General features: G+C 36.8%; 3 protein-coding genes across 3 annotated transcripts; 1 reads left to right on the plus strand and 2 right to left on the minus strand.

Annotated features, from left to right (window-relative positions):
- The first annotated feature begins 7,109 nt into the window (after window positions 1-7,109).
- Window positions 7,110-10,583, plus strand: LOC110937883 (AB hydrolase superfamily protein YfhM). Its single transcript, XM_022180343.2, has 4 exons — window positions 7,110-7,476; window positions 9,006-9,173; window positions 9,895-10,130; window positions 10,211-10,583. Exons 1-4 carry the CDS (start codon window positions 7,189-7,191, stop codon window positions 10,455-10,457), a joined length of 939 nt encoding a protein of 312 aa, XP_022036035.1. The 5' UTR covers window positions 7,110-7,188; the 3' UTR covers window positions 10,458-10,583.
- A 4,238-nt stretch (window positions 10,584-14,821) lies between these two features.
- LOC110935263 (uncharacterized protein At2g29880-like) lies at window positions 14,822-18,352 on the minus strand. The gene is made up of 3 exons (XM_022177729.2): window positions 18,035-18,352; window positions 15,602-15,951; window positions 14,822-15,532 (listed from the first exon to the last, which is right to left on the minus strand). The coding sequence occupies exons 2-3, from the start codon at window positions 15,947-15,949 to the stop codon at window positions 14,987-14,989; spliced, it is 894 nt and encodes a 297-aa protein (XP_022033421.2). The 5' UTR covers window positions 15,950-15,951; window positions 18,035-18,352; the 3' UTR covers window positions 14,822-14,986.
- Window positions 15,962-17,349, minus strand: LOC110934166 (protein ALP1-like). The gene is made up of 3 exons (XM_022177354.2): window positions 16,962-17,349; window positions 16,660-16,885; window positions 15,962-16,581 (listed from the first exon to the last, which is right to left on the minus strand). Exons 1-3 carry the CDS (start codon window positions 17,247-17,249, stop codon window positions 16,172-16,174), a joined length of 924 nt encoding a protein of 307 aa, XP_022033046.1. The 5' UTR covers window positions 17,250-17,349; the 3' UTR covers window positions 15,962-16,171.
- Window positions 18,353-18,554: the final 202 nt, after the last annotated feature.

Raw genomic sequence — 18,554 nt, forward strand, 5'->3', positions numbered from 1 at the left:
AGGTCCCGAATACACGTGGGAAGTGGAATCCACGATGAAAGAAAAATATCCCCATTTGTTTGAATAAATCTCGGGGTCGAGATTTCTTTTAAGGGGGTGAGGATGTAACACCTCGAAAAAATTTCGTCCAACAATGTCTTGACACGTGTCATAAGGTTCCGTTATGTGGAAACATACCTTAGAGGGACTAAAAGTGACAAACTGTGAAAACTATGGAACGTAAGGGTCCAAAGTATCAACAATGGATAAATAGACTCTATGATAACCCTACATAATGTTTATAACCTTAAACGGATGGTTCATGGATCATACGACGCGGAAATTGCACAAAAGTGAAGTATTGTAACTATAGGGGCCAAAAGTGTCAACATGTTGAATTTATACCTCTGAGTGAACTTTTGGCAGACCCAAAGCTTTGTATAGCTAAAATATACTCACTAGAATATGTGGTAAAAATTTCATGAAGTTTCGTCAACGTATGAGAAAGTTATGGCCAAAACCGTACTTAAGGGACTAAAAGCGTCAACGTCGAATTTCAGGGCTTTTCGGTTGAGCGCAAAGTTATCCGAGGGCATTACCATGTTGGTAAAAGTCCTAAGGTTCTTAGAAACCAAGTTTGGGGGTTTACGGGTCGAGAAAAGTAGCCGAAACATCGCGTACTAGTTCAGGGGTCAAAGCTGTCAATATATGAAAGTTGTTGGCTGATCAGGAGGGTCAGGCGACCCGCCTGGGAAAGTCCAAGCGGGCCGCGTGGGTTGCCCAGCGACAGAATTCGCAAAATGGATGGATTGAGTCCGAATTTGAGTTGTTTACAGCTCACTTGCACCTCCAAATGACCCAATAACATGCCTTGCATGGCTACTACTACAGTGACCTCGAATTTATGGCTTTAAATCAGATTTTGATCACATTTCTTGGACATTCTCAAAGTAAACAAGTGCTCTCAACATTCAAGAACTTCAAGGCAGCTTTCTGGAGCTAATCCGACTATCAAAGCTGATTTCTAGTGTTCACTAAACATCTATAGGACCTTTGTAAGCTTTCAATTCGTTCTTTAATCCGTTCTTGTTGTGTTTATTGATAAAAGTCAAACTGGGTGTTCATAACCTTTGACTTTCCGATTAAACGGATTTCTTTCAGTCATTTCTCGAATTGAAACTTGTTATAGATTGGTATTTAAGTGGGAAACAAACCCTCTAAAGGGCACTATCTGAATCCCACTGTATGCATGCTAATTGTCGAGTCAAACATGGTTCTAAAAAGTCAACAGAATTGATTTTCGCAAAAATAAGCTTGAATGTTAATATATTAGACATGCAATCTGATTGATCATTGTAAATAACTTGTAACACATATAAGAATGTGTTTTAATCATCATCAACTCGACAATCTATAGTATAGACACGAATCGGAACCGAAAGTCTTGTAAAACGATTATTCCGTAGACTATCGATTCGGATTCGTACATGCATGTTCGAGATCTGTATTGGAAAGTATTTTGACTATTTTTATTTTAGTTAAACTTTCTGGAATTTTCTTTGATTGAGTCTATGCTTAGCCTATTCGAATGCTTGTTTCCGATTTATGCATAAAGTTGACTATTTTGCCCTTTTTAATTTAAAACGGGATTTTTGGAAAAGTAAAAGAGTAGAAATCTCTATTTTTATTATGTAGACTTGCACCGAAAATTTCGGATCAGTTGATGGTCCAGATTGTGAGTTATGGCCATTAGCGTAAAACTATATTATAAATTTACATAAACGGTCCTTTTCGCGTAGAACCCGTTTCTGGCCACGTTTTGGTACAAAACTTTTTACCAACTGATGTATTATAATATTCTGGGAATTTTGATGATTTTTAATTAATTTTTGGCTGAACGGATCCTAGATCGCCTAGTCATTTCGGCTTATGTCGGTTTTGACCGTTTTAGCCATAAAATGAGTTTTACACATCCTTTTGACCCGAAACCTTTTTCTACTGATTTTATATGATGAATAAATTATTTTAAGTATTCTGGAAATATAAAAATCTCAGATTTAATTTGAAAACCCGAAAACGCCCTTAATTCGCATATTTAGCGTTTTAAGCGTATAGTAAGCGTTATACTTGTTTTAAACATATAAGACCTATACCTACTGATGTGTTTAGCTTATTTTCATATAAAAACAGTAAGTATAAGTATATGAACTCAGATTTCCAGTTTTGGCATTTTTAGCCCTTGTGAAATTACTAAATTGCCCCTACGGTGCATAGTTTGGTTTTAAATGATAAATTTGATATATGGGTCATACCCTACTGATATAATATGTTATATTAAGTATATTAACTGTATGAACCAGACCCGAAACCCAGATTTCTAATTTTACCCTTTTATCATCTTTTAAATGACCAAAATGCCCTTCTAAGGCATAAATTGGGTTAAAATTATTCCGGGCAATATAGGACATAACTTACTGATATAATAGCATATTTTAAGCATATTATCTCAGGGAACTTGCATTTGAATCTTTGGTCTACCCGTATCGCCCTTTTCGCGTTCGGTTCGGTTTACGTAACTAGTTTGCGTAAATTGACCAAAACGGGCCAAACGATATCATTTTTATTTCAAAATCCAGAATGTATTTAGTATACCCATATTATACAAGTATTCAAACTTGTCGGGTCTAAATCACATTCTATCCGGTCTTTCGCTTAATCGTGCGTAAACCGTATCATTCCTAAAACTAACCGGTCAAAGCTTAAGCTTAAATAAAAGGCCGTTAGGAATCTAATAGGTTAATTATAAACCTTTGTTCCAGATTAGGAGGCCCGGTAAAAGCTACCAACACTTATCGTTTGTGACTTATACTTGCTCAGGTAAATACATTTTGACTTATTTTCCCTATACGGGCTTGGGGTACGGTATTTAAAATACCGCTTGATCGGGCGCACAAGTCCTGCGCCTTATAGGTGTACAGTCTTGAATAGCTTGTGCGACTTCGTTTAAACAGTTTTGTCTTACTTAAAGGCTTTGGGGGGTTATTGACCATGTCCCGGATATCCTTGGCATTATCTTACGAGATGGCCACGACCAGAGCACGGGGTGTAGGCGTACACTCGTCGTGTATAACTCTTTAATGTGGTGTGTCATTTAATTCTTAGCCCGGACAGCAGATCCCGGGCCACCAGAGATAAAAGTGCATGTAATTCGTTCACAAGTTTATATTATATAATTATCCCAAGTTAATAAAAATATTTATGCCTTGTGCATTTAAATCAATTTTCAATCATTTTCAAAATGAGTCAGTCGATTTGTATTTACCAGTGTAAACTGACGTATTTTTCCCAAAAGGTTAAGTGCAGGTACTATACGGAAATAGGCTGGTTGCTTCCTAAGAGCGTCCACTATAGTCTCGCAAACTCGGACGACAATTATCTGTTGAACTATTTATTTCTATTTTTATTTGATCCGCCTGTGGATCCATTTCAACTACTGTGATATTTATTATTACACTTTATTTAAAAGTTGAAATGTTTCTATTCTGCTTCCGCTGTGCATTATTATATTGTGTTGATTGTCTATGACGATGCCAACTACGTCACTGTACCCCACACCGGGCCCACCGGTGACACGTGGAAATCGGGGTGTGACAGTTTTAGAAATACCTTAGAGCTTCATTTGGACCAGGTTTCATGCAAGTATAACCCTCTGTGATTATACACCTCGGATCATTAGTTATCCAATTAATATGCGTGATTCCGTTAAATGCTCATATGTTGACCATTATGCCCTTTTCACCTTAAACTGTGATTTTTGAAAATGTAAAAGTGTAGAAACCTTAGTTACTGATATATAAACTTGTATGCAAAGTTTGACATTAGTTTGAGGTGTAAATTAAGAGTTATGCTCGTTAGCGTAAAATTAAAGCTTTATGTTAATTAAACGGCGTATTCAGCGTATAGCCTACTTAAACATACTTTTTGATATCAAACTCTTTACCCACTGATGTAATATATTATTTTGGGATTTTTAAAGATTTTTAATAAATTTTAGGCTGAGCATAACTAATAAGTCGTAGGCTTAATCCGGTAAATGTCGGTTTTGCCCTTACGGGCTATAAAATGAGTTTTACATATCTAAACGACTCCAAACCTTTTGCTACTGATCACATATGATAAATAAATTATTTTAAGCCTTCTGGAAATATAAAAATATCAGATTTATGTATCAAACCCGGAAATAGCCTCTAATCGCCTTTTTAAGCGTTTTTAACGCATAGTATGTGCTATAACTATTTTAAACATACAAGGGTTGATACCTACTGATGTTTGAGGCAAGTTATAATATTTTAACAGTAAGCAAAGGTTGTTAAACTCAGACTTCAGTTTTGAGCTTTTCGGCTTATGTGAAATTACCAAAAATGCCCCTACGGTGCATAGTTTGGTTATAATTGATAAATTTCACATATATACTTTACCCTACTGTTATAACTTAGTAAAATAAGTATTTTTACTGATTACATCAGACCTGTAACTCAGGTGAATACTTAAACTCTTTTATAACCTTTTAAATGACTAAACTACCCCTACGGGGCATAGTTTGTGTTTAAATACGTTTCGGGCATAATGAATGATATCTTACTGATGTCACAACCTATTGGAGCATATTAACTTAGGAAACTTGCAAATGGCTCATATGAATACCCGTTACGCTTATTACGTGTTCGGTTCGGTTTGTGTAACTAGTTTACATAAACTAGCCTAAACGGGTCAACCCTTATCGGTTTTGTCTCAAAATCCAGAGTGTGTATGAAGTACCCACATTAAGCAAGTCTCCGAACTTGTCGGGTCTAAATCACATTCTATCCGGTCTTCGCTTAATTGTGCGTACGAACTGTATCATTAAAACTAACCGGTCTAAGCTAAGGCTTAATTAAAGACCAGTTAGAAATCTAATAGGTTATTATAAACCTTCATTCCAGATTAGGAGCCTAGTAAAAGTACTTACATTTATTGTATTGGATTTATACTTTGCTCAGGTAAATACTCTTAACTTATTTCCCTATACGGGCTTGGGATACGGTACTATAAAAGTACCGCTTGGTCGGGTATGTAGTCATTTAAATCGGATTGTGATTAATGTATTTACATAACCCGCTTTGTTCTGTATTATTTGATGTATGGCCCTTGGGGTTAAATGACCATGTCCCGGATATCCTTGGCATCATTTTACGAAATGGCCACGACCTAAGTACGGGGTGTAGGCGTACACCTGACAGATGCATTATGTAAAAACTGGTAATCCACTAAAGGAATCTACCTTGTGGGCATTATACCGGTGGCGTGTCAGATAACTTAAACCGGCTCTTCTAACCGGTACTAATGGACGGCAAATAAGTAAATCTGTATACAAGATTATATACAAATAATTGTCCCAAGTTATTAAGATATTTTTGCCGAAGTGCATTCAAATCAATTTACAAACTCTTTTCAAAACGAGTCAGTTGAGTTGTATTTATCAGTGTAAACTGACGTATTTTCCAAAAAAGGTTAAGTGCAGGTGCTAGACGTAATAGGCTGACTACTCCAGACATCATTACTCAAGTCTCGCAAGCTCTAGATGTCAAAGTCTGTTGAACTATTGTTTCTGTTTTATTATCGATCCGCCTGTGGATCTTTTTACTCTCCGTTGTAATACTGGATATTACTTATATTCGGATTGTAATATATTTTACCTTTTGCTTCCGCTGTGCATTCATATAATTGTGTTGTTTGACTATTATGTTGACAACCACGTCACGGTAATCCCCCACCGGGCCCACCGTTGAAACACGTGGAAATCGGGGTGTGACAGATTGGGTTCTTTTGTAAATTGGACTTATTTTGTTTAATTAAACATGTATTTGGGTTGGACTTGAATTGTATTAACTTATTGGGTTTGATGGAATGAATTCAAGTTTTATTAAAAGGGTTAGTCGGCTAACTTGTTTATATAATTGGGTTGGGTTTCAATCTGTGTTCACAATTTTTTTTATATAAATTCCTAACATTTTTTTCTAAGGGGTGCGGTCGAAATTTTTCGCGGAAAATACCACTAAAAATTTTGTTTTCAAGGGGTGCGGCCGCCCACCCACACTATAGGGTAGGTCCGCCCCTGATTGTATTGGATGGGTACGCGCATTTACTTTCACGTTTTCTGTTTTGGTATTTTCATTGATACCGGTAGCAACTGGAAATTCCTCGGTTTATAAGACTATAGGGTGTGGAGGAGGCAAGTCCTTGAAGGATGCCCCTCCACGTCATCGTCACGTCAACATCTAAGGAGAATGCCCCTCTAAGGATGGACTAACGGGATGGAGGATGCCCCCCCCCCCATTTTTATTTATTCATTTATTTTTTAAAATTCAACGTTTTTTTAACATTTAATAAGTTATAAAATAAAATCATTAATATTAAAAAAAATATTACATAACTTGAGCCAAGGCGTTGGGGGATTTGTTGTATGGATTGCATTTGGTTCATTTGAGCAAAGGCGTTGGGGATTTGTTGGAAACCAGAGAAAGAAAATTGTGATGCTGACCAACTCGGATCCATTGTTGGATAGTAGCCGGGTACCAAGAAAACGTTCGGGTTTGGGTTTGGGTTTGTGTTCGCGTTTGGGTTCGGGTTGTTTGGATTGTATTGATCCATGGCAAAATTTATATAAAAAATTGAAGAATTTTATAAAGTTGAGAGAGAGTTTAGGACGGAATGGTTAAAAATGGGGTGAAAGATATGTATTTAAAGATAAACTAATTAATTAATATTTTTTTAAATAGCGATTAAAGAGGCATTTAATTCAATTTTTTTATAAAAAAACTAGTGGTTAAACGGCAGATTTTTGAATTGTGGAGGCCCGGCGAGAACGAGGACATACTTAGAGGGGCGGTGTGCTGAGGCGTCGTTGGCCCCTCGCCCTAGGCTGCTCCCCACACCAACAAGTGGCCTAAGTTTTTTTTGGACGTGTGGTGGTGTGCATGGCTATCCGGTCGAAACAAACAAAAATGTGATCAAATTAAAAACGAATTAAAACTGTTCAAATAACGACATAACGTGATAACGTCAATATCAACTTTTTTGGAATCCATTGTTGACGTAAACCTTTCACTCATTTATATTGTTCTGGTTGAAACCACCATTGAAGACATTACCTAAGTAACTAAACCAGCAATGGATCAAATTGTGCACAAATTCGTACAAGTCAACGGAGTGAAGCTTCACTTAGCTGAAATCGGCAACGAGTCATCACCGACGGTGGTTTTCGTGCACGGTTTCCCGGAAATATGGTACAGTTGGCGCCACCAGATGATCGCCGTCGCCGCTGCCGGTTTCAGAGCTATCTCTCTCGATTGCCGAGGCTACGGCCTCTCAGATCCACCTCCAGACATCAACAAATTTGGATTCTCCGATATCGTTGATGATATTCTCGCAATTATTGATTCGCTCGCCATTAATAAGGTACATTGTTGTTATCATGGTTGCAAAAGTCGCTAGACGCTCCCTAGTCAGTTTAGCAGGGTGAGATTACATGGCAAGAGTTGAGATTACTCGGCTTAGCCTGAGAGTACTGGAGTACTCGGACATGATAAATTATAAAGAAGTTAGTTTTTAGAATTTTTTTTTTTTTTTTTAAATCAGCTTTCATTAACCAAAAACCGGCTAACTATCTCCAAGGCGGGAGATAAAGCCTAACCAAACCAAAAAGTACATAAAGTCAAATTTACACCATTTCTCCCGATCAACCAAACCCGTTTTAAATCTATGCTTATACCGTAAGAAACCAATCGCTTTAATCTCCGCTGCCACTTGAACCATCGTCTTCTTTTTGTTCGAGAATTGCCTTTCGTTTCGTGCCTTCCAAATACTCCAAGCCGTTATAATAACAATTCCTTGAAAAGCCTTCTTCGTTACCGCCGATCCATTTATATATGTATGCATCTCAACCAAATCCTTTACTGGGAAAGCATATACCAAAGGAACGCCACACCATTTCGAAATATATTGCCAAACTCCGGAAGCGAAACCACATGCTATTAATAGATGATCAATCAACTCTTCCCCATCCTCGCATAACACACAAATGTCGTCCACCAAATGAATGTTCCTCCTTCTTAGCGCTTTCTTAGTCGGAAGTCTATCCTGTTCCGCTCGCCATAAGAATACGTTGCATTTGCTCGGCGTCCACTTACACCACTTATAAACATAACGCTTCTCACTAGTCTCATTAACATTTAACCACTGTTTTACTGCAGCAATAAAGAAATTACTACCCGCCTCCGCATTCCAATTCCAGCCGTCTGCAGCTGTACCTAAGCGGACCCCAATCAGCAGCTGCAAACAACACTAAAGTTCCTGCAATTCCATCTCTGTACTCGGTACTGCTAACCAGTCCCACCCCACCGTATTATTCTCCCCCATACTGGAACACCTAGCTCACACTACAACATTTGTGCTTCTCAATCATAAACAGCTTCGGGAATTTACACTTCAGCGGTTCATCTGAAATCCACGCATCCAACCAAAAACGCACATCCATCCCATTTCCGATCCTTCCTTTTATCTTAGTCTCAATACCCAAGCCTTGTATCTTCAATTTACAGCCAAAATTCACAATGTTGTTCCATGTTCCTGCAAACCTTTTATTCGCCGTTAACCAGCCCCATCCTCTAATTTTGGAAATTAAATACATGTCAAATAACATAAATTTACTAGTAATTATAACAAAATGATATTCATTATTTAATATGATAGGCATAGAAATTGTGTTTTATTTCTTTTTTAAAGTCACACTCAGCCTGAGTTGACCTACTAGATCCGATTATGGCCGAAGTTGACCGCATGTGATCGAGTCCGAGTAATTACGGCAGCCTACCTTGGAGCGATTACTCAGACTTGGAAACCTTTTTTTACGGCCATGATCGTTATTTATAAACTAATCCTTGTAAGTTTGGTTAACTACTTGACTGTAATTATAATTTGAATTGTAGATTTTCATAGTTGCGAAAGACGCTGGGGTAAGATCGGCTTATGTGTTTACGCTCCGGTATCCGACGAGGGTGACCGGAGTTATAACGCTCGGAATACCGCATACGCCGTTCGGGGGCCCGAGGTATCTCACTGAGCTGCCGGAAGGTTTCTACATCAATAGATGGAGGGTAGGTTTGTTTTTGCTCACATTTTCATTCCAGGTTTTATTAGATCAGTTAAAATGTATTAGTTAGGTTTAAGTATTTCCCTTAGGAGATATGATTTGATGCCAATGCTTATTGATGACATCATGTGTTTATCTCCCCAGCAAATTGGTTCAGATTCAAGTCTTATAAAGTGGACTTTAAAAATAGATTTTTAGAGGGTGTGTGTTCAAAAAATATATATATGATTTGATTAGGCTTCCTTTGTTATTAGAGTTAGAGGTGTACAAATCAGGTTTTCATTTCAAAACTGGTTCGGGTTTGGTCAACTTTGGTCAAAGCGGTTTGAGGAGAAACCAGTTCGGGTTGTAAACAAGATAGGTTTGGTTAACTTTGGTCAAAAGCGGTTTGAGGAGAAATCGGTTTGGGTCACAAAACCAGTTTAGGTGAAAACTGTAAGAACCCTGTTTAAATCGGTTTGGGTCTAGTTGAAAATGGTGCCCAAAACCGGTATAATTAAAAAATATTTTTTGGGTTAGGTAGAAACCTGGTTGACTCAAACCGGGTCTAGTTGATAATAGTGCCCAAAACCGGTAAAATTATAAAAAAAAAAAAAAAAAAAAAAAAAGTTGGGTTAGGTAGAAACCTGGTTAGCTCAAATCGGGTCGGGTTGGCTCAAATCCATTTCTATTTGTATTTATCCTTATTGTATGAGTTATTATGTACTAACACGATTTGTTGGTAGGAACCTGGAAGAGCCGAAGCTGATTTTGGGCGTCTTGACGTAAAAACCGTCGTACGAAACATCTACATTATGTTTTCCAGAAGTGAAATTCCGATCGCCAGTGAAAACCAAGAGATTATGGATATTGTTGATGCATCAACCCCCTTACCTTCGTGGTTCACGGAGGAGGATCTTTCGGCCTACGCAGCTCTATACGAGAAATCTGGTTTTCATAACTCGCTCAAAGTTCCTTACAGGTAACTAGAAACACAACTAGAGGCGATCAAATCTTTGCTATGAATCGGTTTCTTGTAAGTTGTCATTTGTGTTGTTGTAGGGTGATTGAAGAAGAATACGGCATTGAAGATCCTGTAATCAAGAATCCAATGTTACTGATCATAGGGGAGAAGGATTATTTCTTGAAGTTTCCAGGAATCGAAGATTTCATAAAGAGCGGAATGGTTAAACAGTTTGCATCCGATTTGGAGGTGGAGTATCTGCCTGAAGGGGGCCATTTCGTTCAAGAACAGTTTCCGGAGAAGGTAAACCCGCTAATAATCGCGTTCCTCCGTAAGCATTGTTGATCATAATCCGATAGGTGGAAGTTTGGGTTCGTTTCGTTTGAATAATGTAGGATTGATATCAAAGCTACCTATGTATTGTTAGTTGTTTCACTTATCATGTTATTTAGTACCATGTGTTCTTTGGTATGTTGAGTTTGATAGTTGCTTCACTAAATTTGGCATTTATCATCAAATAGTTGTTTCCCTGCCTCCTTTCCTTGGTCTCTGACCAGGACTGGAGGGGTCGCCTGTCTCAACCTGACGGGACTGGGGTTGCAGGCCCGGCTAACGTGTCCGGATATACACGTTTTTTACAGATTTATCATCAAATATGTCTCACGATTATCAATGTATCTCATTACAAATGTAGTGACCAATACAAGTGGGGTGTTTGTAGATGCTTTAAATCATTTTATCACTCATTCACTTGCTTCTTTTTTATCTTGATGTTAAATATGATACAATGGTTGATTGTATTTATTTATAAACTTTAGAGGAGAAGTGCAACCAGTAAAATTAAAAAAAAATGACAGTACACTTAGCAATACCCAATATTATATTGTCCATCCGTTTGATACCATGATTTACATCACACTTGGTCCATTCGTGTATTTTATAGTCTTTTTGTTTTTATAAACCATTATTGCTATCTAAAGAAATAAATTCAATGTAAAGATTTTTATGAGTTGGGTGCAAAACATAACATAACTAGTAAAGAATCCCGCGCTTTGCGGCGGGTAAGTGTCAAAAGTTCCTAAAACAACATAAGATAAGACTTGCAATGAAAAGTCACTAAGAGCAAACGAATTTTGAAAACTGGTCATTACTATACCAATAATCACCGATATCAATGCTACTCCCAGGTTTGGTCCTTTGTCCCTTGACTTTTACCTAACTTGAGTCTTAACCGGATAACCTGCAATACAACATGGCACTTTTAGCACCTAGTTGATTAATTATAAGATCAACCATAACTATAAATAAGCATGAAGAAATGATCATTCCATAGAACATGCATGTATCATAAGTATGATACCATGAAGTTTCTCAACTTATAAAGCTGCAAGTCAAATACAACTTTCAGAATTATATATATAATAATATTTGTGTAATCCAACCTAATGAGTACTAACAGTAAGTCCTAAATCATAATTAGTGGGAAAAATACAATTTAAGAACTCCCTTATCATACATGAAAACTTATATAATTAAACTCAATCACGAATATGGAAGTCTTGTTGCCAATTGGTCGTACAGGCGCATCCGAACACGGTCTTCATCATAGAACTCGTATGCCCTTTGTATCTTCATCGTTGTCGACGCCTATAGCACAATAAAAAATGAGCTGCACAAAAAGATTAGATGAGCTTTTCCGATCTAGCCTTGACTTGGTTGTATTAAATTGGCTGAGCAAAGAGCCTTTTTTTCTGCCAAGAAACAAACAAAAAAAACAAACGCCGCAGGCCAAGCTGGCCAACAGTAGTAGAATTCGTTAAAATTACCGCCGAAGATTGACCACCGAGGTAGAGAGTTTGTGGTTGACGAATGGTGCCAATTTCAGCAACGCTGGTTGGCCTCCACAACTGCCTGAATACCTTCAGATCTCCCCTTCGCCCGAATCTCCTTGTTTGTTTAGACATCCACTTGATATTAGTTTGTTGAATTCTTTTTTTTTCACCTGGTCAAATTTTGATCACATATTAACAACCACTAAGTTCAACAACGGGTTCTTTTCTATACTTCCATTTGGTTAAAGAAACTCAATATCAATTCACATGTCTCAATTTAATCATACTGATTTGAAAATTAGTTTACACATCTAATTAAAATTAGTTCACAATCGGTTCACATTAGTTCACAATCGGTTCCCATTCACATGTGAATAGTTTTTGTTCATATAAAAAAAGTTGTTTGAGACATTTAATCAATATATACAGCGTCACACACACAGTCGTAAACGAAGCAATAGGGTCAGAACTTACCACACTGTCGGTACCTCGGTGTTTGCCGATCTAAACCAAAACGGGACATGCAGGACAGATCTGCCTCGCCGGAGTTCTACTGGAACCCTAGGCGCTACCGGTAACATCGCCACCATCATGGTCTGCTTCAGTTTGAGTCCATCATCACTATTAAACCTCTGGTATCTAACACACCCATCATCGTTGGAACAGGGGAAGAAGATAGAGATGGTCACTGGAACAGGGTGGCCGGCCGTGGCCATGGCCGGATCCCCTTCCGTCACGCTTTCTCCGTGGCTTCGATTATCTCCGTAAACAATTCTCTGGTACCTGCTCTCTATTGGAACAGAAAAAGAATAGTGGCAATACCGTAAATAATATCCAAACTTTGGCTAATTGTGGTACTGTTCATAAGGCCCGACGGTAAATGTTATATAGAGTAACTAGGTTATAACCCCGTGTATTGAATAAATGAATTTTATATACTAAATAATAAAACAATATATTTTTAAAAACCCCCTTTAGTGCACGGGTTGAATAAATATCATTTTTAAATATTAAGTAATAAAAAGTTATATCTATAACAACCATATTGTACGGGTTGAATAAATGTAATTTTATATAACAAATAATAAAAAGTTATATTTTTAAAACCATGTGTATTACACAGCTTGAATAAATGTAATATTATTTACCAAATAATAAAAAAGTTATATCTTTAAAAATACTCGTGTATTACACGACTTGAATAAATATGATTTATATAACAAATAAAGAAGAAAAGAGTAAACTTCCGTTTTGCTCCCTATGGTTTGGTCACTTTAACGGTTTTGCCCCAAACCTTTAAAAATAGCCATTTTACTCCCTGATGTTTTGGTTTTGTTGCTAGTTTGCTCCCTGCGGGGAGCAAAATGGAAAAACAAACAATTGGAATGGAGTTAGAGGCGGGGAGCAAACTGGCAAAAAAACCGAAACATCAAGGAGTAAAATGGCTATTTTTAAAGGTTTGGAGCAAAACCGTTAAAGTGACCAAACCACAGGGAGCAAAACGGAAGTTTACTCTATTCTTATATTTAGAAAAACTAATGGATATACTTGGTACGCGATAGATATGGTAATTGCGGAGATGATTATTAAAAAGAAGATACAATTGTCAAACATGTTATTCAAGAAGTAAATAAGTAGTCATTTGAGTGATAAAATATAAATTATATTTAAAAAATTCGTAATAAATCTAATTTTATATATAAAGTAATATTGAAAGTTATATACAATTTGTTAAAAAAACTGTAATAAAATCGATATAATAATTTTTTAATAATAAAAATAAAAATAAATAATATATTAATACAAAGTTTGGTTTTGGTGATAAATAATTTGGTTATTTAGAAATATCTTAAATTAATAATATTTTGTAGAAGAGTTATCCATAATTAGAAAAGATTAAACTAAATAATAATTATCCATTAGATATTAAATTAAATAATATTTATTATGAGGGTTATCTATAATTATTTAGAAGAGATTAAAATAAAACAACAATTATCTATAAGATATGGCCTAATATGATGACAAGTGGCCCTTAAATGGTTTCTTTTATTATATAGTATAGATATATTGGTTGTTTTATTAAGTCAACCAAATGTCTTATATTAATATATTAGGGTGGAGGGTATAGTCAATCACCCTAGGGTGTTTGAGTGAAATTCTACCCAATAATATTATGACATGTCAACTCCTCATTTCACTCCTCATTTTGCACTCAATCAAGGGGTATGGTCAATCATCTTAGGGTGTTTGAGAGCATTCACATCCATTCCACCATATTTTCACCCTAAATTACACTAAAAAACACTACATTTTCTCTCTCATTTTCAATTAAATAATATTTTTTATATCTTTATCATTACCTTTTCTCTCTCCTTCACTCACAAACACTTTCAAAATATATTAAAAAATTATAGGGGGTGAACAGTGTTCCCCCAAATATACAGATGAACAGTAACATTTTCTCTCTCCTCCACTCACAACCACTTTTTATACTTTTTATATTTTAAAAACACCACACACACAATTTGATTATTTGGATGTGAATGCTCTGAGTAGGTTAAAAAATAAAAAATTGTGATTGGATATGGTCAATCACCCTAAGGGGCTGTTTGGTACAGAGAATGGAATTGTAGAGAAATGGAATAGAGAAATGGAATTGCAGAGAAAGGGAATTGGTCTGGAGAATGAGAATTGACTGTTCTGTTTGGTAGTACAGAGATGACAGTAGAGAAATATAGCTGAGAATCATTTCTCTTGTTTGGTACATAGGAAATAAACAGAGAATTATATCAACTTTATCATTAGCACAAGTCTTTTTTTCATAACAAATATTTATTAAAAAATAAAAAACATATACAAAGATGCATAAATTCCAACCAAAATATGCATTGATAAAACCAATTCACATACAAAACATAGTTTTTAAGCAAAAAAACATCAACCATAGTTACTAGTAAAAGTACTTCAACCATGCTGAAACCAAAAAAGGTACTTCAACAACCACGGTGAAACAAAAAAAATTACTTCAACCATACACAACTATCCCATTGAACCATCGGTATACAACTCGACCATCTCAATTTTCTCTTCTATTGTCAACGCAAGAAAAGAACGTCCTAGATCCACATCTTTACCAATCAAATGAGCTGCTTTGAGCCGTTTTTTCGTAGTGATACCTGGTAAACCTTTCAACTCATCACTAACCTTTTCATAGATTTCACGAGCCTCCATACCTTCTTTGCTAAGTTGTTCACCCACCATCTCCCCAAATCGAAGCAAAACTTCCTTGATATCTTTGCAAGACTCTCGATATATCTCATCTGCATCCATTCTTCTACCTCTTTTGCGCTTGCTTGTTACACTTCCTGTTTGTCCTTCAGATCTATCAACATTTGGAACGGCTTCATCAAAAAAATCAAAGTCTTCAATATCAACAGGTGAGCTTTTTTGCGTCTCTTGAACAACATCTTCTTCTCCAAGGTCAACTGCTTTACTACCAGTAGCTATATCCTTACCGAATATGGTACACAATTTGTCATAGAAAGGAAATGCCTTGTCACGAAAATTCACAGCACCTTTGTGAGACTACAAGACAATTACAAATAAATTAGACTAAAATTTTAAAATCTAAAAAATATATTTTTTAGAATATACCTTCACGTATTCATTCCAAACACTATCATCGGCAATAATACAACATTTTTGTTCATCCCAACCAAACCCACTTGTATGCACCATATCATATACAATGCTAAAGTGTGTCTTCCATGTCTTCATCCTAGACTTTATATGTGGTTCTGCTTTGAGGCCAGAGTTAGGAAGACTTACATCTAGCAATTGTTGAACACCATTTAAATAACCTGGTTTGAATCCATTGTCAGCACCAGCATACTTTCCGGATGCATGTATCTCCATTAATGCATCAATTAGCTTTGCATCTTCATCATTTGTCCAGGTATGCTTGCTCCTAGTAACTCCTCTCACTATATTTGAATCTGCCATGTCTACGTACAAATGCATAATTATACAATTAAAAATCATAAGTCATGTAACTACAAATACAAATATAACAAGAAACATTAATAAGAAACAAATAAAGTGCATAAATAAACATTATTAAGAAACATCCTTGGTTCTACAAATAAAAAAATACATAATTGTCAAACATAATTAAGAAACATTGTTGGCACGCTGCGCACGCATGGCATTCCAATTATTAAACATTTAATTAGCAAGAAGGTCTCTACGATCGGTCCATTCTTGTGAGGGCTCGATCATAGAAATAACATTGTCATGGTCATTTGCAGGTTGTGTGTGATTTACTGGGATTTCGTTATCAAGAGGGTCTTCACTCATTGTTGTTCGTATGAAATTGTGCAATAAACAACAAGCAATGATGATACGTGGCATGGACTCTATGGGATGATATGAGTTATCACGCAAAATAGCCCATCTATCTTTAATCATTCCGAAACATCTTTCTATAACATTCCTGGCCGATGAATGTCTCATATTAAAGAACTTAGCATTCGTAGGAGGACGAGACCAATCGTTAAGATGATAACGTTGACCTCGATATGGAGTTAAAAATCCTTCACCATTTGTATAACCGGCATCACAAAGGTAGTATGTTCCTACAATTAACCATAAACTCTATGTTAATTATCATACTTAAATCTATGTATATTCTTTGAAAATTGTCTATCGCTTACCTGGAGTTATTTTAAGACCATTGGGTCTACTGATTGCATCACGCAAAACTCTACTATCAGCTGCAGAACCCTCCCATCCCGCTAAGACATACGTAAATAAAAGGTCTCTCGTACATACTCCGAGTACGTTAGTACAAATCTGCCCTTTTCTTGTCCGATAAGGTTTTCTATCAATAGCAGGGACTTTAACTTTAATGTATGTTCCATCTAATGCTCCTAAGCAACCCTGAGTTAAAAGAAAACATTACTTACTAATTTATGTTAGCAAAAAATATCTTTAATAAAAAATGTGGTTGACTAACCTTAAACCATTTCCATCTTTCATCAGTTTCATTATCTGGCACTGGCACGGGTGACTTGTAGAGTTCTTTGTGTAATCGACATATAGCATTTAAGACTAACTTGAAATACCGACTTACAGTTTCCCCGGACCGATTAAATCTGTTGACTAGTATCCTATTCTTTGCATTATGAGCAAGGGTATGTAAAACCATAGCAACTTGCTCATCCACTAGCATGTTTTTACTATCCTTTAGTCCCCCTCTAGTTTCTAGCATATCACAAAGTGTTGTAAATGCATGTATATTCATTCTTAGGGTGAAGGGGGTGCACACCTAATAGGTGAGTGCACTCTCGTACGCCAAACCAATCCCCGTGTGCCACGTCAACTCCCCTCTTAAACTCCCCTAACACCCCCATTTGATGGCGCCACTCCCCTCTTAACTCCCCTTATTTTTTTATTCAAAAAAAAAAAAAACCAAAGAAAATGGTTTGATTGGCTGGAAATATGGGGCCCACCACCTTTCTCCCTCACCGCTCTCGTTGAACCACCACCGTTCTCCCTCACCGATTCGGGTCCCCGCAACGTTGGCGGCGGTGTTCCCGATCGGGGAAGGCGCTCACCGAAGGGGGTTACCGAGTACGCCCCGGACACCCTTATGTTAACAACACTCGTAACATCACTTTGATAAACCATCCTCACCAGGTTTTCACGCCTATTATGGTAACTCATTAAATATTTTGTACGTAAACTCATTGACTCAATCGACCGACGCAAATGATAAGTACACAACATCCACCAACGAATCGTAACATAACTGACATAAAATGCACCTATGGCAACTATTCTTTGTCTGGAAGGTGATCTTGCCATCTACACATAAAAATATAAATAAGAAAATTCAAGAAAAGCAAATAACTCCAATAATCAAATCTTCGATCAAATCACAGAATCAAAAAATCAAATAGCAGTAGATTGAACAAAGAATCAAATCAATAATCAAGAACAGAGTAGCAGCGAGCATACTTTGTGTTGAGCAGAGATAAAAAAAACATGAAATTTACAGCAGTTGATAAAAGGAATCGAAGGACGTACCTGAAAATGCTTGAAATTCTCCCAAAAAACGAACGATGGGGCGATTAGGGTTCCGAGCAAAGATCGAGCAGTTTGGGGAAAATGCTTGAAATTCTCCCAAAAATCGTCGGAGCAGAGAAGGGAGGGCGGTGGTGGTGGCCGAGAGGGAGGGAGAGGGCGGTGGTGGTGGAACGAGAAGGAGGGCTGTGATGAAATGGAACGTGATGAGAGAGTGAGGCTGAGAAATGAAACCCTAGAAATCCAATTCTCTGCTTTTTTTAGAGAAACAAAATGAGAGAAAAGGAAATGGTTTATTTCCATTTCTCACCTCTTTCTTTCACAAACAAACAAGAGAATTCTTTCTAATTCCATTTCTCACCCCTCAATTCCCTCTACCAAACAGCCCCTAAGGTGTTTGAGTAGGTTAAAAAATAAAAAATTATGATTGGTTAAAAGGGGTTGGGACCCACCATTTTCTCAATCACTCTCTCTCCCCCATTTTCGGTAAACACTCACCGAATTCTCCACCCTCTCTCCAACT

The sequence above is a fragment of the Helianthus annuus genome, chromosome 4 (assembly GCF_002127325.2).
Source record: "Helianthus annuus cultivar XRQ/B chromosome 4, HanXRQr2.0-SUNRISE, whole genome shotgun sequence".
In the NCBI taxonomy this organism is placed as follows: Eukaryota; Viridiplantae; Streptophyta; class Magnoliopsida; order Asterales; family Asteraceae; genus Helianthus; species Helianthus annuus.